The sequence below is a fragment of the Phacochoerus africanus genome, chromosome 9, assembly GCF_016906955.1.
Source record: "Phacochoerus africanus isolate WHEZ1 chromosome 9, ROS_Pafr_v1, whole genome shotgun sequence".
Taxonomy (NCBI): domain Eukaryota; kingdom Metazoa; phylum Chordata; class Mammalia; order Artiodactyla; family Suidae; genus Phacochoerus; species Phacochoerus africanus.
This window is the reverse complement of record NC_062552.1, coordinates 103490578-103516748: the sequence shown is the minus strand read 5'-3', so window position 1 is coordinate 103516748 and position 26171 is coordinate 103490578. Positions and strand designations below refer to the sequence as shown.

The following is a 26171-nucleotide window of genomic DNA, read 5'->3' as shown; positions in this document are numbered from 1 at the left end:
GTGAATAAATCACTTCACAAATGCCTAACCAAGCTCTGGGACATGCCACCTTTGCTACCACATCTGAACTTAATACAACCACTACCAGGAGAAATAAGAACACATGCCCTGCTCCATACAAGATCCCAGCAAATGGAGAAGAAGTGGTACATATATACAATGGACTGCTACTCGGCTATAAAAACGAACAAAATAATGCCATTGGCAGCAACATGGATGGAACTTGAGATTCTCATACTAAGTGAAGTAAGTCAGAAAGAAAAAGACAAATACCATATGATATCACTTAGATGTGGAATCTAAAATATGGCACAAATGAATCTATTGACAAAACAGAAACAGACTCACAGTCTTAGAACACTTTTGTGGTTGCCAAGGGGGAAGGAGTGGGAGAGACTGGGAGCTTGGGGTTATTAGATGCAAACAACTGCATTTAGAATGGATGGGCAATGAGGTCCTACTGCACAGCACAGGGAACTATATCGAATCTCTTGAGACAGACTATGATGGAAGAGAATATAAGAAAAGAGTGTATATATATGTATGACTGGGTCGCTTTGCTGTACAGCAGAAATTGGCACAACATTGTAAATCAACTATACTTTAACCTAAAAAAATAAGGAAAAAAAAACACAAAAAAACCCACAGCAGACAGGGAGGAAGTAAGCCCAATGCATTTGACAGTAATTGTCCGGCTCTAGGAGACCCACGACTGCAGTCTCCTGAAGTCAGGTGTTTCACAACTTTGCTCTGGCACCTGAAAGGAGGGTAATCTAGTGATCCTGGCATTTTGCTACCCAAAGTGTGGTGTCTAGTCTGGCAGCATCAAGCATCACGTGGGGGGGTTGTTGGAAGTGCAGGATCTCAGACCCCACCCAGACCTGCTGAATCAGAGTCTGCATGTGACAAGAACACAGATGCAGGGTTGAGTGGTAAGGCCTTCGATTATATAGAGAGAAAGGCTGAGGAGTGGGGAGGCCAGTGAGGTGATGAAGAGTACCTTGGAGGACAGGTGTTCACTGCATCTAGTAATATCTTAACTCATTATTATTCAACAGTCAAAGAAGATCAGAGAGACCCAGAGTACTACATGTGACATCTGATGCCAACACCAGCCTGCCTGATCCTAGTATGGCCTGCGTGAGATCTTTCTCGTACAAAGATTCACAAGGGAACTAGAAGGCCAGAGGGACATACCCACCAGCCACTTGCCCACCAAAGGCTTGGCCACTTCTTCTTGTCCCTAGGAGGCCTATCTTGACAACCCCAACCCCCCTTTACCTCCCCTCCTCAGGAGAAATTGACTATTTCCTACTTTATTCCCAGCACAAAGTAGACACTCAATAATTGTGTGCCAAATAATGAAAGTGTTGTGCTAGCAGGCTTGGATCAATTAGTGATTGTAATTGAGGCTGAATGTAATTAATTATATAATTTGGGGCTGTTCAAGTTTAATTCTACTGAAATTGCATCATGAGAACAGGGCATGAGGAAGGATTACAGACAAGGAGAGGAGCTAAGCTTCCGCAAACAATAGGTGCACAACGATAAACATTAAAAGGGCTGAGTAACTAGGGCGTTCTGATCCTGAATCCCATCTGGACAAAAATTAAGGTCCAAAATCAAAGACTGCACCCCCTTACCAGGGTTATGCAGCAGTGGGCACTCTCAGCAGCAGACTCTGCTCAGTGTGGGGACATTAATCCTTGCCTTGATCCACTTCTACTGTGGCACGTTTGTGTTATTCATGCCCCATAAGTCTCCTCTCGGTGCTCACACTCAGAGAGTTCCAGAGCTAAAAAGGCTCTTGGGGGATCTTTAGACCAGTGGGTTTTAGCCCAACTGGACCTAACACACACGTTTTTTAACAGCAAATATTTTGTAATGCCCCAACCATCCTGAAACAAAATCCATAGATTTCATTTGTCTACCTACATATGTGTGTGTGTGTGTGTGTGTGTGTGTGTGTGTGTGTGTGTGTGTGTATGTATGTATATGCAATATACCTGCATGATTTTTAAGTCAGACTGATGCAGGTGGGTTACACTGGCCCTTCAAACGCAGGCTCTGCACTGCTATCAGTTATGTGATTTCCCATAGGAGTAAGCAATAATTCCTAAAGAAACCATCCCTCAACTCTCATGGTAATTCCATTCCTGGAAAATTCAACAAAAATTTAAAATTCAACATGAGGAGTTCCCGTCATGGCTTAGCGGAAATGAATGTGACTAGTATCCATGAGGACGCAGGTTCAAACCCTGGCCTCGCTCAGTGGGTTAAGGATCCTGTGTTGCCATGAGCTGTGGTGTAGGTCGCGGACATGTCCCAGATCTGGCATTGCTGTGGCTGTGGCTGTGGCTGTAGCCGGCAGCTACAGCTCTGATTCAACTCCTAGCCTGGGAAGCTCCATATGCCGCGGATGCAACCTTCAAAAGACAACCCCCCCCCAAAAAAAAATTCAACATTAAAAAAAAATGCTCTGGGAAAAAAAAAAAAAAATGCTCTGCTTTTGCCGATCTAGTTCATGCTAAACAGGACTTTTACCACATGAATATCCTGTGGGACAGTGTGGATATCACACTGGTCACTGGAAAATTCTTTGTGTTGAGTGAAGTTGTGCTACCCATAAGATGTCCCTGATCCCACCACTCGATGCCAGTAGCAACCTCCAGTCATTGTGGTGACCAAATATGTCCCCAGACATTTCCAAAAAGTGCCTGGGGCAGGGGTAGTAGCACCCCCGACTGAGAACCAGTGATTTAACCCAGTCTCCTTAATTTGCAGGTAAGAAATCAGAGGACTGGGAAGAAGAGTTGCCCTAGGACCAGCTGATCAGCACCCACCAGTCTCTGGAGTTCCGTTCAAGGAGTCTGCCTAGCTCCACACTGAAGCTCCCCAAGCAGGAGGAGATCACGCTCTTACCCGGAACGCCTTTGGTTCCCATGCACAGACCCGGGGTGTCTCCCCCACACCCCAGAAGATCAAAGTCCCTGCAAAAGAAAAGACAACCACACAGTAGAGCACAAAGTTCTCTAAACTGGGGAATGACAGGCCCATGCCCTCAGGTTAATCCGTCTAAATGAGCAGTTTCCATCGTGGCTCAGCGGAAACAAACCTGACTAGTGTCCATGAGGTTGCAGGTTTAATCTCTGGCCTTGCTCAGTGGGTTAGGGATCCAGCATTGCCTTGAGCTGTTGTGTAGGCCGCAGACGAGGCTTAGATCCTGTGTGGCTGTGGTGAAGGCCGGCAGCTGTAACTCTGATTGGACCCCTAGCCTGGGAACCTCCATATGCTGTGGGTGCGGCCCTAAAAAAATTAAAAAAAAAAAAAAAAGTTAGCCCAAGATGTCTCTTCCCCCACCAGAAAGTTAGGAATGTTCTGTCATTGTGAGGTTGACTTATCTGCCCTCCAGTCTTATGAGAGCCCTGAAACTATCTTGGGCAAAGAAGGGATCCTACGTTGGTTGAGGCCCCAAACAGCAATTGGGCCCTACATGCCAACACTGCTCAATTGGGAGCAGCTGACTTGTGTGCTGTGTTAAGGAGGATTCTGGAGCCATTTCCCAGCTCAACCTGAGAGGATACAGTGACCAGTGTGTGGCGTCTGCACTGGTCACAGTGGGGCCCAGGTACCTGCTATGTCTGTATCAGAAGCCCAGGCAGATCCAATCCCTTTTCCCAGGTCAAAAGCTCACTGGTTTCTTTAGCGACAATCTACATCATACCCTTGGTTTCTGTGTTTAAAAGCTGCAGCAAATGTCTCCTTCCTGATGGTTGGCACACTTCAATCATGAGACAAATTGCTTTGCTACAAGCGGTGGTACCAGCATCTCAGCTCAGAATAGTGCTCATTCACTCAGGACGTGTGAATTGAGCATATACTACATACCAGTCACCAGCAGTGGGGAGATTTCGCAAACCTGTCATACTGCACCTAAGAGTCATCCTGCTTCTTTTTTTAAGGCAAAAACACTAATTCAAAAAGACGCCTGCACCCCAATGTTCCCTGCAGCACTATGTACAATAGCCATGACATGGAAGCAACTAAACATCCAACAACAGATGAATGGATACAATGGTATATACAATGGAATATGTTTAAGTTTAATAAGTATATTAAATGGAATATATTTAATACTTAATAAAGTTAAATAAATATATTCCATTTATACAATGGACTACTCCTCAGCCATAAAAATAATGACATAACGCCGTTTTCAGGAACATATATGGACCTAGAGAATAACATACTAAGTGAAGTCAGATAGAAAAAGATAAATATCATGTGATATCACTTATATGTGGAATCTTAAAAAGGTGATATTAATGAACTTATTTACAAAATGGAAATAGAAAACAAACTTACAGTTACCAAAGGGGAAAGCAGGAGGGAGGAATAAATTAGGAATCTGGAATTAACATATACACAACACTATACATAAAATAAACAAGGACATACTTATAGCACAGGGAACTATATTCAATATCCTATAATCACCTATAATGGAAAATAATCTTAAAAAGAATATATATTTCTAATATGTATTCTTATATATAACTGAATAAAGTAAATACATATATAACTGAATCACTTTGCTGTATACCAGAAACTAATACAACATTGTAAATCAACTATATGTCAATTTAAAAATAATTCAATTTTAAAAAAGAATCATCTTTTTTCCAAGGTCCCTAGTGCATACAATAATATGCACCACACAAAACTCAACGTTAATACTCATTTTCCATCTGAAATTGATGTACCCTTAGTTGAGGAATCAAGATGACACAGTGCATATCAATTGATTGTAATTAATGCCTTGAATGTTTTTTGCTAGGACAGCTATATTTTGAGGAAAGTGTCTTTTGACAAAATGGCCAAATATTGGTTATTTTTAAAGTTAATGAAAGTAGATAACCTAGAAAAAAGACATCTAGAGGAATACAAAATAATCATTTTAAAAAGCTGCCTGTTTAATACATCCTTATTAGAAATACAAAGTTAAGTCAAATACCCTTGCATGAATTATTTTTTTGAAATCTTTAAAATGAAGAACAAGGCAAGAAATAATAGGAAGGTTAAACAGATCTGAGAACTTTTAAGAATACTTAATTTGAGGTAAACTGGTCTTTGGGTGAATTGATCCTTGGGCAAAGAGGTTTTTGGCCATGTAACTGTAAGCAAGTTGGCTTTATGTGAACCAAATGAGAGCCAGTTTGGTGGGACATGATGGGAGGCAAGGAGACCAACGAGGGGACCAGATCTTAACCAGGATGTTGGTGGGACATGATGGGAGGCAAGGAGACCAACGAGGGGACCAGATCTTAACCAGGTCTGTATCCACTAAGGAGACTTAGTGGATACAGACATACAAGATGGTACAGTTTGTGCGGTAATGCTATGAAAGTCAAGAACAGGTTAAGACTGACTATTGGCTTTTGGACATGGGTGACTGCTGGTGGCACCATCCGCTAAGACATTGAATGCAGGCCCCTGGGTCAAAATGAAATTTGGGTAGATACTGGCCCCAAAGAGAAATACAGAGATGGTTTCATCAAATCCTGCTCCCAGGGGGAGCTGCTGGCTGGCATTATTGTTCCCCAAGAGATGTTTAAATCCCCTTCTCTCCTCCTGGACCATGGACTCCTAGCCCACCCCTGCCTCCACCAGCAGGAACCTCTCCAAAGCCAGCTGCTCTTGTCAAAGATACCCCAGTTCTTTAAAGGCAGGCATCATGTCTGATTCATCTTCTCTCTCCACTGCCCTTTCCAATCTAAGGGCACTGAAGGAATGCGTGCTACTCGCAGGAACTGAGGCGTGTGTAAGCGGCCACATGATGGCCAATGAAAGGCCTAGTGGGGCCTCCCCTGTCCTGACATCAAAGAGCGTACAAGAGACAAAAAAGTGGTCCTTGCCCTCCCATGACTGCATGGGGCAGGCAGACAGCTGAGTGTGGACGGTAGACATGAAGAATCAAGACACCTGGGGGGAGAAGGAGGCGGATCAACAAGAGCAGTGGTCTTAGGAGGCTCCCTGCAGAAGGCAGGCCTTGGGAGCTGCCAAGAATATAGAAAGCAGAGGGCGTGGATATAAGGCAAAGCAGAGTGAGTGAACCCCAAGAGCCACACCGTGGAGATGGGCTGAGCTTGGTGTCTATAAGATGTCAGTATCAGCCTGTTTAGAAATCTCACAACCCAGGCAGGAGAGAGAGGTAACAAACCTCACATGAGCTCTCATCTCACTCAACCAGATGTGTGAAATAGGAAAAGCAGAAGAGAAAGCAGCTTCCTCAACCACAGTCAAGTTGCCAACTCACCCTGATTAAACATGGGCTCTGCGAACTGGCCAGCCCAGCTCTCAGGCGAACAAGGAACACCTGCGTGAGACTGTCTTTGCCTTAAATGCTCCCAGGGATATCTCTTTCCAACTAATACTGTGATTAAAGAAAGAGCTCCTGCCAGCTCTCTGGGGGTAACCTACCTGGACAGCAACTGGCAGAATTGATAAGAGAAGTTAAGCCGATTGCAGCCAAATAGCCAGTTTCTAAAATCCCCATGGATCGTTAGAAAACAAGCATGACTATTATAGACAGCGTATGAATCCATACAAACAGCAACCAGCCAGAATGGCATGGCCTTTGTGTTGGTTCTGACCAGAAGACAACATATAAAGTAACCAATCAGTAGCCCTTGCTCATTGCCTCAGCAACAGCAAAACAGTAGGAACTTACTGTAATTGAACTCTGTTTGCTCCTGCTCAGCTCTCTGGAGAGTGTCCAGTCTAGAATCATCTATTTCTATCCCTGCAGATGTCTATATTATTCCCCTCCAGACTTCCTCCCGGATTTCCACATCCTCCAAACATGGGTTCAGGGCCCTTAAAGATAACAGCTGCAATGATAAGGGCACTTTGGGTTAAAACTCAGATACCCAACTGAGAATGCAAAAGTCTTACAGATTTATTGGCTCATGTACTCGAGAAGCCAAGGGTGGATATAGCCTGCAGGAACGGCTGGATCTAGGAGTTCAAAAGAGAGGCAGGCAAGATAGTCACTGGAGCTTAGCAACCAATAGAAAGATAGTCATCCTCCATAATCTTAACTGAAAGTCACAGGAATGCCCTTGAGGCCATGAGCCTATGTTGGAACCAATGTCTGTAGCCAGAGAGATCTCTGTCTGTCTACCCCGTGGCTTGCGGTAGACACTGGATCAGCATGCTTGCAGCAGTGAGTGTCACCACAGAAGGAAGTTCTATTAAAGCTGCGAGCGATGCTGGATAAACTGTTCCCTTGCATGCTTTGTATCTGTTAGTTTCTTAGTGTTGCTTTTCCCTGTCACTTTCACTGGCACTATTCACACTCATCCCAGCCCTCCAAGAAGGGCACCCTATGGACAGCCACCCCATTTCACAGCAGAGGCTCAGAAACCAAAGCAACCTGCAAAGCCATCTAGTGATAGCAGAATCAGAATGATGGGCCTGGCCCGGTGTGGGCGACACTGGCTCCCATTAGGAGAATATGGCCCAGGACAAATGTAGGAAAAGGATCAGAGCTGACTCTGGACATATTCTGCCATCTGATCATTATGCACATAAACCGTTACAAGGCAGAACCTACTCCTTATTAGATGGTTACAGGAGTTCCTGTCGTGGCTGTGGTTCACAAATCCGACTAGGTTCGATCCCTGGCCTTGCTTCGTGGGTTAAGGATCCAGTGTTGCCGTGAGCTGTGGTGTAGGTCACAGACGTGGCTTAGATCTGGCGTGGCTGTAGCTGTGGTGTAGGCTGGCAACTGCAGTTCCAATTAGACCCCTAGCCTGGGAACCTCCACAAGCTGTGGGTGCGGTCCTAAAAAAATAAAATAGTTACTTCAAAATCAAAAGCTAAAAAAAAAGAATTGTTTTAAATGCCTGGCCCTCATTCAAACCAATTAAGTCAGAATCTTGGGTATTCAGAGCTCTCCCGGTGACCCAGACATGCAGGTAGAGTTGAGAACCACAGACCAGAGATTTCCACCGTGAGCATGTACATCAGAGTTCCCTAGAGTGCTTATTAAAACAGACTGCTGGCCGCCCCAGAGTTTCTGCCTCGGCAGATCTGCAGTGGGGTCTGAGATGTGCGTTTCTAACAAGCTCCCAGTTGATGCTTCTGCCGGTTCTGGAACCACACCTTCAGAACCACTGATCAGAACCTTGTGGCTCAAGGCATGGTCCTCAGATGAGCAGCATCAACATGCTCTGGGAGCTGGTTAAAAATGCAGAATCTTGGGCCCCATGCAGACTCACTGAGGCAGAATCTGTGTTTTAACAGGAGCCCGGGTTGTTCAGTTATATCTGGAGGTTTGAAAAGCACTGACCAGGGAGAAGGGATCAGGAAAAGGGAGCTGAAATATTGAGAGGGAGTGGGGCTTGAAACCCATCACTTTACCACTTCACCAGCCTGGCCCTCCCTTTACACTCCAAAAAGAGAAAACCAGACGAAACATCAGAGGAACTACGCTACTATTAACCAAAGGCAGAACTGCACAGAGTGTCTCCTGTCCCTGGCAGTGCTGGCCAGGAGCACGCTGACCTGGCTGGGAAGGGAGCTAGCTGATGATGGGGGCTGAGGCAGCCTCCAAAGAAGCCACGTGAACCAGGCCAGGAGGCGGTGGCCACAGGAAAACGGACATCCCGGCCCAAGGTTTACTATTTACTCGGCTGAGGGCTGACCTCATCGTTCCTTTAGAAACGGAGAGCGCGGCTTTGTAACAGGCTTTACTTTATAGGAAGGAAAGAGGGAGGGAGGGGGAGAGAGGAAGAAGGAAGGAAGGAAAAAAGAAGGAAGAAAGGAAGGATGGAGGGAAGGAGGAAAGGAGGTGAAAGCAGAGCCTCTCTGAACAAATGGGTTTTTATCAAAATACTTGCAGACTACATAGTAAATCAACTATAATAAAAATTAAAAAAAAAATACTTGCAGACTTAAAGGCTTATGGCCAGGTACCAATAGCAGTGGCACCAGATCACCTGGCATTTATGGCCCCACGTTACATGTCGGGCCCCCAATTCAGCCTGACAACCGTCACCCCAGCAGGCCAGGCTGCCAGGAACAGGCCATGCTCTGTGGCTTTGCTCATCCTGCCTGTTCAGATTTTGCCCAGTCACCAGGTCCCAGCTCAGCCCCTAGCTCTGCAGAGCCATGCCCTGAGACACTGTAGCCCCAAGTGTCACCCTGCAAGGCCCCACCCACCCTTCTCACATTTACTTACACTGCTGGTAATTCTAAACCTCCCAAGTGCTGCCTCTGAGGATTTGCTGGGGTGCCTCTTGGAGCCATGTTCATTTTCTGAGATGTCACAACAAGTGTGCATTCTCGGAGCCCTACAGCTGTGACTGGAGGGCCCCGGCAGCCCGTCGTGCTGAGGGTGACCACCCCTGATCCCAGGAGTGGGCTCAGAAGGCTGCGGAAATTAAGCTGACAATCAAACCAGGCAGCGTTCCTAGCAGAGGGAGAGTGGCAAGCACAGCTTCTTTTTAAATGCACAGGTTTCAAGATCCCTGAAAATGGCCAGATATTCTGAGAGTCTAAATATGTGCGGGTTTATTGATCACTTACTACAAACTGGGACATCTGCACTTCCTATGAGCTGGGCACAGATCTGAGGGGCCAGCTGGGCCATGGAGTTGGAATTCTCCTCAGGGGGACAAGAAGAGGGAAAGGGAATTATAGTCAGGTTGCCCCAAACACACCCTAAACTGATTAAGGATCCAAGGGTTAAAAGACCTAGCACTCTTCAAAGTAACCTGGGGCCGGCTTTCTGACACCGTGTTACCACTAGGAGATGAAGTCACAGGACGTCAAGTTCCACAGGACGAAGAAGGGAGCCGGGCCAAGGTCCCACACAGAATCTCAGGTGACGGTTCTCTGAACAGCAGAACGGAGACTGTGAGAGCTTCCTATGGCTCCTGCTCCAGAGACAGCACCACTCGGCAGAGCAGAAGGCACAGGCCAGCGGTCAGGGGATAAGGACACATCCCAGGCCAATACACAGGACAACAAGACCCTGGGGTGACTGTTAGATAATGGAGACTCTGTCTGGTCTTTGTGGCTGCTCATCTCCTGGGAGATGACCTTTCAGTCCGTGGACGTCCTTAGTGATGGGAGGATCTCTGTTCCTCGTGGTGGGTCCCTGGACCACACCTGAGTTTATGCCAAATGACTCAGGATGGGACAAGAGCAGCCCCATGTTCTGCAGGGAGCTAAGGGGGCGCTGGAGAGAGCATTCAATCATATGGTCAATGATTCAAGAAACTGTGCTTATATCATGAAATCCTGATAAAAACTCTGGACACACACTGAAGTCAAGAGGTTCCTTCCACAGCAAGTACTCAGAGGCTCTGTATGCGGGACCCTCCTAGATCTCATCCTACGTGTCTCTTCACTTGTCTGGTCACAAGTGTAATGTTTTCTTGAGTTCAATGAGTCATTTAAGCAATCCTCAAATCTGAGGGGATAGTGGGAACCCCCAAATGGGGAGTCAGTCAAAAGTACAGATGGCCTGGGGACTCCCAAACGCACAGCTTGCGTCTGAAGTGAGGGCAGTCTTACGGGACACTGCGCCCTCAAGTGTAAGAAGTCTGCACCCACCGCAGGTGGTCAGCACCAGAACTGCACCGCAGTATCCGAGAGCTCCAGGTCCATCCTGTCTTAGACCCGAGGAACACGCCAGACTCAGTCTGAATTTTCCAGGACTTTCTGTCTCCTTTACCCATCCACTCCCCTGCCTCCACTGCAATTGCAAGCTCCTCTGAAGTCAGGGTGTTAGAGTCACAATTCGGGCACACATGACAACCCAAAGAGCAGGTATAACCCACACAGCACTGAGGGATAACAAGCAAAGCATGGACCACCACTCAGCAGCGGTGTGACTTCAAGCAAATGACTAAACCTCTCTGAGCCTCAGTTCCTGTCTCTGTAAGATGAGGCTAATGCTCCTCCCCTCACAGAGCTGCTGGAACAACTCAGGGATGGAACGCGTTTACAAAGAGCCTAGCAGGCTCTCTCCCACACGGAAGGCACTCCGTGAACATCGACCTCTCCCCTCCTACTGCAAACTGCCCTGTACCCCAAACTCTCCCAGCCTCTCAGCTCTCTCTGGATAACTGATCTGGCAACATGTGGATGTTTTCGATCCCAGGGCGGCAGGAAGCCAACCATTAAACCAGAAGTGAAAAGCAAGTAACCATTACCTTGAACAAAAAGGACATTTGTATTTACTTCAGTGGCTATAAAAGATGCCGTAAAATATAATACGCAGCGTGCAGCCTCATGATTCTTAACAGATCTTGCAAATTATGCTCTCAGGCCCCTGGGTGCATCCAACAGGTCACTAAGAACAATTTTTTTTTTTTGGTCTTTTTGCCACTCCCGCGGCATAAGGAGGTTGCCAGGCTAGGGTTCCAATCGGAGCTGTAGCCGCCAGCCTATGTCAGAGCCACAGCCACATGGGATCCAAGCCACGTCTGCAACCTACACCACAGCTCACGGCAACGCCGGATCCTTAACCCACTGAGCAAGGCTAGGGATCAAACCCAAAACCTCATGGTTCCTAGTCGGATTTGTTACCCACTGAGCCACGATGGGAACTCCAAGAACAATTAATTCTTTCGGGAAATAAAGGGATTGCGAATCATCTCTGGCCAGTGAAAAATCTGCTTGCTGTAGTATGAATAAATAGAACAGAGAATGACACTCAAATCTAGGTTTTTTTGTTTTGTTTTTTTTTTGTCTTTTGTCTTTTCAGGGCACTTGGAGGTTCCCAGGCTAGGTGTCCAGTCGGAGCTATAGTCACTGACCTACACCACAGCCACAGCAACACAGGATCCAAGCCGCATCTGCAACCTACACCACAGCTCACGGCAATGCCAGATCCTTAACCCACTGAGCGAGGCCAGGGATCAAACCCGCGTCCTCATGGTTGCCAACCGGGTTCATTAACCACTGAGCCATGAAAGGAACTCCTCAAATTTAGTTTTTTTTCTGCTCCTGTGAATGGGGGGTGAAGTAAGATCAGAGATATTCGAATACAAATTACTGTCTGTGAGCCTGGGTACTCAGTGACAGCTAGGACCTGCCACATCTGGGATCTCAGGGGCCCAGAGCCCACACAGATACAGAAGTTTGGGGAGGTCCTGAAAATAAGGTAGAAGCAGAGTCTAGACAGGTGATGAGGAGGTTTCAAAGCAGAATCCCAGCCACAGTGATTGAGGTTTAGACTACAGTCTCCAGGACCGCAGATATCGAATTATGACTCCAGGAGGCAATTAGTAGAACATGGCAGGTGCCAGGTCATAGGGAATGAAGTGAGAACCCAGGCAAACCCAAGTCGGAGGTTTCAGCAGAGCCTCTGAGTTCCAGGCTTCTTAACAACTCCAATCAAGATTTCAGTCTTAGAACGTGAGAGAAACACGTGAGAAGCAGGAAGTAGCCACACAGTGGGAGGATAGAAAGGGTTACAGGGACAAGAAGCCATGCAGATCACAATGGCACGTGGCATCCAGAGCCACTCCTACCTAATGGCCAAAGTGGCTTCACTCCCAAGCTGGAGTAAAGATCCCACTGACCAAGTGGAGCACAGTACGTGACACACCAAAGGTTCACCATGACAGCAGAGAACTCACAGCTGCAGCAGAGCCCGGCTCGGGTGCCAAGCCACCTCTGGGGAGGGACAGTGCAGAGAGGGAATCTGCTCTCAGCGGTTCAGAGACCACACTCCTCTCCAACAAAATCCAACTTCCTACAAGTTAAATGTGCCTCAGTGGGATTCACAGTCCCCTCTGACAACAGGAAGGGTTAACGGAAGTAGAGGCATCCGACCCAATGGCACACACGGGCAGCAGGAAAGCAGACTGCCATGCCCTCTCCTTGGATACAGAGGGAAGCCTACCACAGGGCACGGCTTGGGGGCCCTGACAAGGGCTCCGAGGGAGGGGAATTCCAGAAGCGGAGCATAACGGTGCCATGGACAATGACTGTAGGGCTCCAGGCCACCATGTGGCAGAAACAGGGCAAGTGGGTGGAGATATGCCGGAAGAGTGAGGAGCGAAAAGACCCTTTGGCCACCACAGGGTCCCGCCAATGTCCGCTCAGTGTGGAGCAGGCAACAGCCGGCAGAGCAGGGTCAAGACCCAGCTGGTCAGCCTCAGCCCCTTCACACGCAGAACGAGTTCATGAAGGTTGATCTGCCATAAGCTGAAGGCCTCCCCAAAAGAGATCTGGGTCCTTCTGAAGAATGAACGGGTGTTCTTCTTCTTGTGCCTGCGGGAGGGGCAGAAAAGAGGAGAGAACAAGAGGTAAAGAGGCAAGAAACGCTTACTCAGGATGACTCGGTAAAACAGAAGATGGTGGCTTTGCCAACACACCAGCCCCCTACCCAGGGGCTGGTTACACAGTCAAACCATTGGCCAACCACGGACCAGAGGAACTCCACTGTTCCAAAGGTGTTTTCCAGGTAAGCAGGGCAGGTAAAAGCAGTTGTTTCACAGCTCATCAAAGGCCTAGTGGACCCAGTGGGTAGCACATTCCAATGTCTCTCTTTTTCCAAAAGTATAGTTAATATTTATCCAATCAGAATCAACCAAACTCAAATGTAAAAGCTTTCCTAAACATTCTGAGGATAAGAATCCCCTGGAAACCTGGTCTGCATGGTCCTGGGAGAGTGGGGACATTATGGATTCAGCCCAGCTCAATTCCTTCTATACCAACAAAAGGACATTTCAAACTTAACTGAGGCTAAGAATCACCTGGAAAGCCTGACGGGGAGGGTGAGGTTCTAGAATCCACAATTCTACCCAGTCAGGTGGCTCTCTGGACCACCTCAAAACACCAGCCTGAGGCAGCCAGTTCACTGGAGCTGTTTCCTGCCCCTACCTTCCTGCAGGGAGAGCTGGAGGTTGGGGGGCTCGGGCAGGGCTTGGGGACTCATGAGAGGCACGCCAGGGAGCTAGAGGGGAGGAGAAGCCAGCGGCCACACTCACGCAGCCAGTGCCCGGATGCAGCAACGCGACATGTTGAGGAAGGAGCTGGCACTGGCACGGGTGCCCAGCGCAGCCTCGATGCCACGCAGCAGGTCATTGGTCTTGAGGATGAGCAGCATCTGGCGTGGCACGTGGTTGAGGAGTTGGCTGATCTGGGGGAGGTAGCTGGCTGCGTTGCTGCGGATCTCCGAGTCCTGAAGCAGCAACAGGGAGACAGATATATGGTTGGTGTGGGAAGTGGGGCCCGAGGCAGTAGGTGTCGGAGCAGCCTGTGACCTGAGGGGCTGCAAGGAAGCTCTGGGAGGAAGCATCTAGCACAGCTGCCACGGCACCACTAGGTACCTTTCTTTATTTTTTTTTTTTTGTCGTTTTGCCTCTTCTAGGGCCGCTGCCCACAGCACATGGAGGTTCCCAGGCTAGGGGTCAAATCGGAGCTGTAGCCGCCGGTCTAAACCAGAGCCATAGCAACGCGGGATCCAAGCCGCATCTGCGACCTACACCACAGCTCACGGCAACGCTGGATCCTTAACCCACTGAGCAAGGTCAGGGATCGAACCTGCAACCTCATGGTTCCTAGTCGGATTCGTTAACCACTGAGCCACAACCGGAACTTCCCACTAGGTACCTTTCTTGGAGGGAGGCTTAGCCCAAGGGGGCTCTGCAGCCTGACAAACCTGGATGGGACTCTCACCCCAACTTCGAGCCAAGTGCCGGAAGCAGTATAGGACCAGGAGCACATCACTGGGGCCAGGCTGCATTTCTGCTGCCCTTGAGCTCCTAGATCCCGGTGGCCAAGGTCACTAACACCCATGTGAGAAGTCCACCTCCCCCACAATCATTTGTTGAGCTGGAGTTAGCCAGCCACTCAGCCCAGGGGTCCACCCTTGCGTTATTCCCCAAGGCTTCTTCTCTGGTCACCAGTTTTAGGCCAGGCTGAGTCATGTCCCCCATCCCTGCAACTGAACCCAGGCTGCTGCAGTTCAGAGGTCTGAGGCCCTGATCCCACCCCAACTCCAAAGTCCTGCCCCGCACCCTGCCTGACCCTGCACCCCGCGACCCACATGGCAAGCGCCTGTCACTGTCCTCCATGCTGGAGCCAGGGTCGGCCCGCTCACTGCCCAAGGTCCTAAGGCCCCCAGAGCAAGATTGAGGGTTAGCCCTTGGCCCATCCTGGTGTGTAAGTTTGAGGTCTGGCTTCCTCACCTTCCCCATGCCTGAGCTCTGCACAGTTCTGGGCAGACAACTCCCTCCAGCCAGAGTCCTGAATATACAATGAGGCTCTGATCCCTTCTCTGTCTCCGGAGACAGTGATGACGACGATGACAATGACAACAGTGCACATGTATTGAGCATCACTTAGTAAGCCAGGCACGCTGGAAATGCTTGCGTGTTCTAACTCATCCAATCTTTACCACAACCCTGTTAGGCGAGTGTGTGCCCTGACCTGAGAGGAGGAAGCTGAGGCATCGAGAAGTTAAGTGACCTCTCAAGGTCCACAGCGAGTAAGCAGTGGGTCAGGAGTCAAACCCAGGCAGTTCACTCCAAAGCCCACACCCTCACCACCAGGCCACGCTGCCTCTCAGCCCACAGAGGGCCATGTCACCCAGTGTCCTCCCCTAAAAGCTGGACATGCTAATTCCCTCTGTGCCCACCTCCCAGCAGGACCCAGAGGGTCATCAGAGACAAGGTATGAGGAGGCACTCAAGGCCGGCCGAAGTCACAACGTGGGGCCCAGCGGAGCTGCCAAGGGCTTCACCAGCCAGCCTCCTTCTGTAGCAGGAGCCAGAACTCTCAGCCTTTGCAGGAACCCATGTGCATAGCTGATAGCTGAGTTGCTGTGAAACCTGAAATGTCCCCCAGGCAGGAGCTATCAGACTGGAACATCTCAACACAAGCCAGACAGCAAGAGGCTGTCTGCCTCCCTGCCACCTCCCGCCACAGCTGCAGGTCACCCTGCTCGCGGGCGAAGGCCAGATCAAAGCCCTACGCACCATGGGGCCCCCCTCTCAGCAAGGTTGGCCTGGCCTGGCCACAGCCCCTCTTGGACCAACTCGAAGCACCTGTGTCCGCCCAGCGGCAGGGCAGCACAGCCTTTAAGCTTGGACCCCGCTAGATGCCTATCAATAGCAAAAATAAACTAACTTGGTGAATAAAAAGAGACATTATTCATGGAATACCTAGTGGGTGCCATGTGATCGTGTCCATCCCTGTGGCTTTAAGACACTGATACTCTGAGGGCCCCAGATTTCTATCTCGCACCTGCATTTCTTCTTTGAGGTCCAGGCTCAACAGCCCACGACACCTCTATCAGAATGCTCACGAGAACTACTAACTCCCCCACCCCCAAATATGTCCTTCCTGAAGTCTTTCCTATTTCAGGACGTGGCGCCTGCACCCCATAACTCGCCCCCAAAAGCTATGATGCAACTCAGACTCTTCCCTTCTCCTCCCCCCGTCCATGCCAACACAAAGGCTTCTCACTCTTACATCCAAAATACGCCTCAGCTCCGTCTGCCTCTCTGCACCTCCGCTGCTATTAGCACCATCTGAGTCCTGCCCCCAGCCCCTAACTCATCGTCCCACTGCTCAGCTTGCCCCACTCGAGAGACATGTAAAACAGCGAGTCTGACCACATTTGTCTCCTGCTTAAAACCTGTCAAAGGCTTTGCTTTGAACTGAGAATGAATCTGAACTTCCTCCTGTGTAATGCTCTCCCAGCCCAGCACTCCAAACCTTTCTTAGTCCACCATCCTCCTCACGCCCCAGCCCACCCAATCCCGCTCCCCTTACACATCGTGTGCCCTCTGCCTGGAGTGCCTGCTCCGAGCTCTTTCCATGCTGGTGTCTTTCTCCTTCAGGCCTGGCTTACACGTGGACTCCCCGGCAAGATCTCCTCTACAGCACCCCCCATCAGCCATCATCCCGGCACCTTGCTTGTTTCCTCCCTGGAGCCTCGAACCTGCAATTATTTCATTTACCTGTTTGTTCACTTGTTTACTGTCTGTCTCCCTCTACCACAGTGCAAATTACACAGAAGGCCTGTCTGTTCATCACTCAATCCATAGGCACCCAGCCTAGGGTCCAGCAAAAATAGGTGTTTGTTCGGAGTTCCCATCGTGGCGCAGTGGTTCATGAATCCGACTAGGAACCATGAGGTTGCGGGTTCGATCCCTGGCCTTGCTCAGTGGGATAACGATCCAGGGTTGCCATGAGCTGTGGTGTAGGTTGCAGACGGCTTGGATCCCGTGTTGCTGTGGCTCTGGCGGAGGCTTGGCAGCTACAGTTCAGATTAGACCCCTAGCCTGGCAACCTCCATATGCCACAGGGGCAGCCCAAGAAATGGCAAAAAGACCAAAAAATAAAAAAGTATTTGTTCAAGGAACAAGTTTCAGAAACTATGGAAGAGGCACTTTACATGCATTATCAATAAAACAGAAATTATCATCCCTATTCAACAAAGGAAGAAAACTGTCTCTCTTTTTCCAACACGATGAGCTGGTGGTCATCTTTGCCACCCAGCTTGCTGGGGAATGTTGTCAACCTGGAAGAAAGCAGAGTCAAGGGATGGCAAGAGGTGACCTCTTCGGTGATTTAGGGGGAGACTCTGGACCTAGTTTTTTGTTTGTTTTTGCTGTTTTTCTAGGGCCGCACTTGCAGCATATAGAAGTTCCCAAGCTAGTCAAACTGGAGCTACAGCTGACGTCCTATACCACAGCCACAGCAATGCCAGATCTTTAACCCACTGAGCAAGGCCAGGGATCGAACCTGCCTCCTCATGGATATTAGTCAGGTTTGCTTCCTCTGTGCCACAATGGGAACGCCATGGACCTAAAGCCCCCACCACAAGCCAGTCTGCAGGGGAGGACTCTGAGCCTCAAAGAGGTGACTAGAACCAAAGTCATGCCAGGAGAAGCAGGTGCTGGAACTAGAGCCCACATCTTTCTGACCTGTGCCTTGTGGTACATGCAAGCCCCTCTCACACATGGACACAGGCAGGTCTGCACAGGCCTGGCAACCTGAGAGACTGGGAGGATAGGAGGCACTGCCATGAGGGACTGAGAAGCCTGGGAAGAGGCTTGCCCTGAGCCAGAATGAACGAGTCACCCTGTAAGTGCCTGTTGTGGGGGCAGAGGTGAATATAAGCACAGGGAGGAGGTGTTCCTAGGGCGGTCTCAGCACAGACTCCACAGGACTCCTGTCTGGATCCAGAGGAGGAATGATCTATGAACAAAGACCCGAGAGCTGTTTCCCTACAAACTCCCCAGGACACAGGACAAGCAGCCCCTGAGTAGCACATGAGGACACGAAGCCCTCTCCCCAGGAGGATGCCCTAGAGGAAGCCCAAGGCAGAAGATAGTTCCTTCACCAGGGGACAGCAGGTGACGCTAGACTTATTTACGAGACAGTCCCTGGGGATTCCTAGAAGTCATGGGGGAGAGCTTGGTGGGAGCCTGAAATCCTGCAAGAGCGGGCAGCAGTGAAAGTAGATGATACGGTTACCATGACCTGCTTACCCTCCAGTTGACAAGACCAGGAGGGACACAGTGGGACACCATTCCCGGTCCCTGCATCCATCGAGGGACCCTGCTTCTCCTCCGCTCCCTCTTTCTCATCCAGTGCATCTCTGACTCTGCCCCCAACTCCACCCCCACAGCCCACCAGTCTAGAACCTCAGAATCTAGGTTAGCAGGGCTCCAAAGGCCGCCGCTTGCATTCAGACCAGGACGGGCCACCCACCTCAGTGGCCGTGACTGGAGTTCGGCCAATGCCCCTGTTAACCGAGTTCCACGACCGGGCCGTCAGCATGCAGGCGAACAAGGGGTAGAGGTCCCCCGCCCCCAGGCGCTGGCTGTACTTCTTCACGCTCTTCATGTCGGTCCAGATCAGCGACTGCCAGAGGTGGCAGTAATCCAGGCGGAACTCTTCCGTGAGCACCTACGGTGGGGGCAGCATGGCAGGACCTGGGCCACCTCTCCCCGCGAAAGACCTAGTCCCTGGCTGGTGTGACCACTGCGAGGGGCGGCGGAGGAAGACCGCGGCTCCCGGGAAACATCTGCTCCTCCCCGCAGCCCAGCCATCCCCGGAGGTCTCAGATCTAAGCTACTCTTTGGCCAGCCTTGGTCCTGAGTGGCAGAGGCCACCAGTGGCCCGCCAAAATCTATATTCCCCTCCTCTTCCCAAGTACAGGCTACAATGCCCAGGCTCCTCCTGGTTAGATGTGGCTCTCCGCCAGAGCTCTGACCAATGGAACCCAGCAGACACGCCCCCGCCAGGCCCTTCCATGATCACTTGCTCTGCGTGCTCCGCTGAGCCCTGACCCAGCTGCTGGTGGATGTGAGACCCCCAAGGAGGTCCGGGGGCACACAGCCTCGCTCAGCCCCTGCCCTCAGGCTCCTCCCCGGACTGGTAGACAAGCAAGCGATTAGACTTCTGCCGTGCCTGGACCATCATTCACTGGGGGGCTGTGTCTACCTTCAACGAACCCACTCAACATCACTGCCTCTCAGGAAGTTCAGACTTGGGGATGCGGGATCAGGGCCATGAGGCAAGGAGGACCACCTAGCTCATGGAATCAAGCCAGGCCCTGGCTCCTGGAATTGGCAGCGAACTTCTCAACTTCTAGGCAGGAACATGTGGTTCATTGGAACCAGCTCGGCATCCTAGGTTCCAGAGGACAGTCAGGGCCATCCAACCCCTCTCAGTTCTCTGTGACCCTTCCCACTACACATGACCCCCTCAGCGGGGCTGGGACCTTCCCCTTGAAGCCCCAGCTCATCTAAGGGTAGCTCACCTCACAGGGTCTGGCTGGCCTGGGCTCTCCCGGGAAGACGGATTTTTTTCTTTTTTTGCAGCTGACAAACTCCATTCACACATCCAGACACAAACCCATCAACTCCTCAGAGCAGCCTCCAAGGGAGGTGTTATCACCCTCAGTCTATTAGGAGAAAGCTGAGGCCTGGAGAACTCATATGACCGTGACTTGCACAGAATGACAGCGACAGCGTGAGGGGCAGGGCACGGCCCTCTCCAGCTACCTTGCTATCTGCTTCCCGTTTCTGTGGCTGGTAGAGGAGTTCAGTGGGCTCTGAGCCCAGGCAGGACCAGACCCTGGAGCTGGCTGGGCAGGAAAGGGCTCTCCTACCTGGTAGAGCCCGTGGTCCAGCAGGACAATCTCTGCCTTCTCCGAGCCCGGGCGCTTCCGCACCAGCACGTTGCCTGGGTGGGGGTCACAGTGCACGAAGCCATTGACAAAGATCATCTCGCTGTACATCTTGCCCAGGTGGCGCGAGATCTGAAAGAGAAGGGAGCCGGGTGGGGGTTGCACGGCATCGCCACCTGCCTCAGAGACTTCTACTCTGCTCCCTCAATTGGCCACTTTCCAGAGGAAGGCCTGAGCCATGCCTGTGGAGCGATGGCTCGAGACTGTGTTGTTCTTAAGTTTAAGATAGAAGCCGAAACCTGATCCAGATCTTCCTAACTTCAGCTGCACCTGACATTCAGCTGGAACTCGGCACTGCTGGGGGTGGCACCCCTGGTCTCAGTACTTTTTTTTTTTTTTTAAGTGCCCAAGGTGATTTTAATGGATGGCAAAGTAGGAGAACCACTGCTTCTAGTTTTCCTGAAGGCTGTAATGCCCACCTCCCACACCCGCCCTCCACTCTGCCCGGGGTTTTTCTCTTCTCCCTCATCAGTCCCTCTTCATTTCTTGCCCAAAGCTGAATATGGGTTGGGAAGCTGGGTTGGGGTTAGGGGTCATTACACCTGCCCCTTCACCAAAGAATAACGCTAGGGGTTGAGGGTCAGAAATAAGGGACCCCACCACCCTCTGGGGTGCCCCAGCCACACCAGGCCCGTCCCAGGAGGCCCCAGAGTTGCCAGCCCTCCTCCTGCCTCCCACAGGCCCTTTTTCCTCCCCGCCTCCCCGCCAGAGCCCAATGCTAATCTGATTTATGATGTCTGCACAGAAGAAATGACACTGAAGAGGCCATTTAAATCATCCTGTCACTGCTGCTCTCCCTGCCGAGGCAGCCTCCTTATCTCTACTCCCTTTTTATTAAAGCTAAAAGCCTCTTCCTAGCCAGGAAACAGCTGCTGAACAGAGCCAGACCGGAGCCCACAGATGGTCTGCTGATGGGTTTCCATGGGACAAAGAGATGCTCAACCTGGAAAACTGCTGCCCCATGATACATACTGCATCCCTCAGCCCTGGCTGAACCCCATGGTCACTAACAAAGATATCCCAGCCAGAGGAGAGGAGCTGGGGCCCACGGGATGGGGAACACAGGATAAGGGTCTGAAGATTAAGACTCAAGCCCTTTCCTTGGCCTACAAAGTCCCGCACAACCAGGCCCAGCCTCCCATCCTGGTCTCATCTTGTACCATACCGACATTCCAGCCATATTTGCTCTTTCTCTTCCCTAATAACCCCTGAGCCTTCCCACCTCAGGGCCTTTGCATATGATATTCCAGGAGCTTTGCTCCATCTTCCCTCACCTGGTTCACTCCTCCCTTCCTTCCCATTCTAGCTGAGCATCACCTCCTTGGGGAAGCCTTCCTTGACCCCCCTGGACGAAATGAGGTTCTCCTAGAGTTCTCCTGTGGTGAGGAAGGTTAAAGATCTAGCACTGTCACTGCAATGGCTTGGGCTGCTGCCATGGCGTGGGTTCAGTCCCTGGCCTGGGAACTTCCACATGCTATGAGTGCTGCCAAAAAATAAATAAATAAAAAATTTAAATTAATATATTATGTCTAAATAAAAGACACATTTTCAGTGTTTAAAAAAAATTTTTTTTTTGTCTTTTTGCCTTTTCTAGGGCCACTCCTGTGGCACATGGAGGTTCCCAGGCTAGGGGTCCAATTGGAGCTGTAGCCGCCGGCCTACACCACAGCCACAGCAACGCGGGATCCGAGCCGCGTCTGCGACCTACACCACAGCTCATGGCAATGCCAGATCGTCAACCCACTGAGCAAGGCCAGGGATTGAACCTGCAACCTCATGGTTCCTAGTCGGATTCGTTAGCCACTGCGCCACGACTGGAACTCCTAAAAAAATTTTTAATTAAAAAGATAAAAGATTCTCTGCCACACACTCTCATCAGATGCTAAACTTTTCTTTCACTCACACAGTTTTTGTGTCATTAGTTCATTAATGACCATCTAGCCCACTGTCTTAAGCTCCCCTGATGGCAGGGACTGGCTCTATTTTGCATCCACTTGCTAGTAACAGGCCAAACATGTGACAATAGGCCTCTGCCTTCAACAGGAATAAGAACCCTGCCCCTCCACATTTTTCTCTAATGCCATGGTTCCTGCCTCTGATGCTTATCCAAACCCCATTAATCTCCTCTGAATCCCAATCAATTATAATTGGCCCCAAATTAAATCATCGAGAATAATTCCACTTTAGTGACAATAGTTGTCATCCTTATTAACAGCCCTAAAAGTAGGCACAATTATGCTCCTCCTTGTGCAGCTGAGGAACTGAGACTTGTTGAAGTTTAACTCACCAGAGCTACCTGGCTGGAAAGAGGTGGAGCCGGGACTCAAACCAGCTGTGACCCCACAGCCTCCTAGTAACCACTGTGCTACACTGGCTCACACCGACTTCTGCACTTTGCAATTGAACTTTGTGACCTGAAACAAGTGAGTGATACTCTCAGCTTCGGTAAAATGGAAATACTAATGGTGCCGCTCTCAAGGGTTATGGTCGGGTAAATGAGAATATCACGGTGCGTGGAACCCCGTGACCTCTTCTAGTGCCCCCGATTCCTCATCACACTCCTGGAAGGGAGGCAAGCCAGGTTTCACTGTACCTATGAACGAAGGTACAAATGATGAAGCTGGGGTTAAAGAGGCACTCTCAAGTCCTGACACTTGGGCTGTGTCACCCTGTGCCCTGCAACCACACCAGGTCTCAGGCGCCTGACACTTTCCTCAGGTGAAAGGAATGCCCAGGGCTCAGTGCCTGTTGGCATCAGGAACAGAACTTTGCTCCGTGTTCTGTTCTCCAACTCAGGCTGAGATGCTGGGTGTCCCAGGGCCACCATGTGCTGTTTCCTGGGAGAGGCAGCCCCCCCAGAGCTGGTCCTGGGTGAGCCGGCAGGTCCCCACCTTGGTGCCACTGAAACCCCCATCTGTTAGGGACTTTGGGGCTCTAGGGAGCCAAGCTCTGAAGGGTTGTATTTGTCAAACCAATTGCATTTATTAAGTAATAATTCATTTTTATCTGTCAGGACCGCATATAAGGTCCAATCAGGGCTCCTGATCAGCCCCAGATAAGCAGGGCGGCCAGAATGAGCTGACGGAATTCCAGCCAAAAGCAGAGAAATGACATTTCATTTAGTCTGGGCAGGCCTGTCATTGGGAGATGTATGGTCTCCCTTAAGCTTTCTGAAATATTGCTAATCGCCATGGGACCCCTATTACTACATTGAAAGATGGCCCCTGGAGGTCTGGGGACTCAGGTTGGGGGAGCCTTGGACCATGAGGAGTGAGCTATTGCTACGGAAGGAGGAGGAAGAGGCTGCCAACTGCGGCTCGAATACACACAGGCAAAGCCACCAGAGCAGTCCTCCTGTTCCAACATCCTAGCCAGCTGCCCCTATCTGGGTGTCTTTCCTTTCAGGGGCTGTCCCAATGTTCATTTCAACCAGGTTTCACCAGGACAGGCAGGTGTGGAAGGCAGAGACAGGGGCAGAACCAGCCTATGCCACTGGCTTCACTTGGCACTGCCACTTAGGGCATGGGGGACCTGGGGGACAAGTCACCTCCCTTGTCAATCTGGGTCTAAGGTTCCTGAGCTGTTAAGTGGAAGTAACCCCATCCACCCTCTTTTCCTCACAGAGCAATCTCAAGATTCAAGGTCAAAATGTGATCGCATTTTGGGAAAGCACTTTATACACTACACTGTAAGACACAAATGTGCTTGTTTGTTTTCTGTAATGTGGCAGCTTATTATTTTAAACTTGGAAAAATATATACCCACTATCACCATCAAAGAGCAACTCTCAAAAGGTTAAAAGCTTGACTTTCACACAAATATAGAATGAACATGTGTCCAAGATTGTGGAACTCATCAATATCCTTTATTGGAGCAAGTAAGAAAGGAGAGCTGCTGCAAAGAGAATTTTGAGGGGCTGGGTATTTATGGGCATTTAAACAGAAATAAGAGACTAAGATGCTGCGATTAGATACAAAACGGGTTATTGGCCTCCCAGGCAATAAGGAAATCATAACCTTCGGGGTTATCTTTCCTGGCAGGAGAAATTATTTGCATCTCTACTGGATAAGATCTACAGGTTGACATATGACTTCAGGCTGAGCCCTTAATTAATTGTCAATAGCAAAGTCAAACAAAAGTACATTCCCCTAGATATTAAAAAAATCCACAGGTGGGCTGCTTGAACAACACCCAAGAATGACTCTAAAAGGACAAACTGCACACTCTAATTTCTAAATCTGGGGTAATTTTTCTTAACAACTATCAGAGGTGCAGTAAATGGTCTCTGAGAACCAATATGCCCAGAGAAAGGCAGCTAGTCCCCTCCCACCCACAGGGGCACCAAGAGTCCCAGGAGAAACCTGAGGCCATCGCTGGGCACAAAACCCTCTCTCTACCGCTTCCATATATTTAGCTATGTCTCCTGCTCAAGAACAGACAATTGCAAAGAAGGCTGCCATGCACATGGGCATGCAGGTATCCTTTCAATATTGATTTTGTTTCCTTTGGGTATATACCCAAGAGTGAGGCTGCAGGAAGAGGGTAGCTCTATTTTCAGCTTTTTGAGGAACCGCCATACTGTTTGCCACAGTGGTCACACCAATTTACATTCCCACCAACAGAGTACAAACGTCCCACTTTCTCCATATCCTCACCAACGCCATTACCTCGTCTTCTTGATGACAGCCATTCTAACAGGTGTGAATTGACTGCTACTGTGGTTTTAACTTGTATTTCTTTGACAGTAAGTGATGTGGAGCACCTTTTCATGTATCCCTTGGCCATGTGTGGGTCTTCTTTGGAGAAATGTCCAAAGAGGTTTGGTTCCTCTAAGGCTGCCCTGTTCTCTTTGCCCTGTTAATAGTGGCATCTGAACAAAGACAGGAGTCCCACCTCTTTAGAATGGTAACAGTTAATGCTCTGTGCCAGGCACCATTCCACGCATGTTACCAGAACTTACAACCACCTCTGCAGTAGACAAGATATAAAAAGGTGAGGGAAGCAAGATATAAAAAGAAGAGGATGAAAATATACAAACAATTCACACAACTCAACAATAACAAAAAAATCCAATCGAAAAATGGGCAGAAGATCTACACAGACATTTCTCCAAAGAAGACATATAGATGGTCACTAGGAACATGACAAGATGCGCAACATCACTTACTATTAGAGAAATGCAAATTAAAACCACAATGAGGTGCCACCGCACACCGGTCAGAATGGCCACCATTAATAAGTCTACAAATAACAAATGCTGGAGAGGGCGTGGAGAAAAGGGAACCCTCCTACACTGCTGGTGGGACTATATGTTGGTGCAACTACTATGGAAAACAGTATGGAGATTCCTCAGAAAACTAAAATGGAATTACTATATGATCCAGCAATCCACTTCTGGGAATATATCCAGACAAAACTATAATTCAAAAAGATACATGCACCCTTATGTTCACCGCAGCACTATTCATAATAGCCACGACACAGAAACAACCTCAAAGTTTACTGACAGATGAATGGATTAAGATATGGTATACATATGCAATGGAATACTACTCAGCCATAAAAAGAACAAAATTATGCCATTTGCAGCAACACAGATTCACCTAGAGATTCTCATACTAAGTGAGGTCAGTCAGAAAAAGACAAACACCATATGATAGCACTTAGATGTGGAATCTAAAATGTGGCACAAATGAACCTATCTACAAAACAGAAACAGACTCACAGACATGGGGAACAGACTTGTGGTTGCTGGGGAGAGGGGGGGTGAAAGAGGGATGGATTGGGAATTGGGGTTAGCAGATGCAAACTATTATAAATAGGATGGATAAACATCAAGGTCCTACTCCATAGCACAGGGAACTATATCCAAACTCTTGAGATAGACCATGACGGAAAAGAATATAAAAAGTAATGCATGTATACACACACACACACGT

General features: G+C 49.5%; 1 protein-coding gene across 1 annotated transcript in view; it reads right to left on the bottom strand.

Moving 5' to 3' along the window:
* Window positions 1-11966: 11966 nt before the first annotated feature.
* Window positions 11967-26171, bottom strand: part of ADCK1 (aarF domain containing kinase 1) — a 131247-nt gene continuing 117042 nt past the window's right edge. Inside the window, exons 8-11 of the mRNA XM_047796775.1 lie at window positions 20155-20304; window positions 18750-18947; window positions 14013-14206; window positions 11967-13293 (exon numbers count right to left, since the gene is read on the bottom strand). Coding sequence (XP_047652731.1) covers window positions 13122-13293; window positions 14013-14206; window positions 18750-18947; window positions 20155-20304 — 714 coding nt within the window. The 3' untranslated portion in view covers window positions 11967-13121. The remainder of the gene's footprint in view (window positions 13294-14012; window positions 14207-18749; window positions 18948-20154; window positions 20305-26171) is intronic.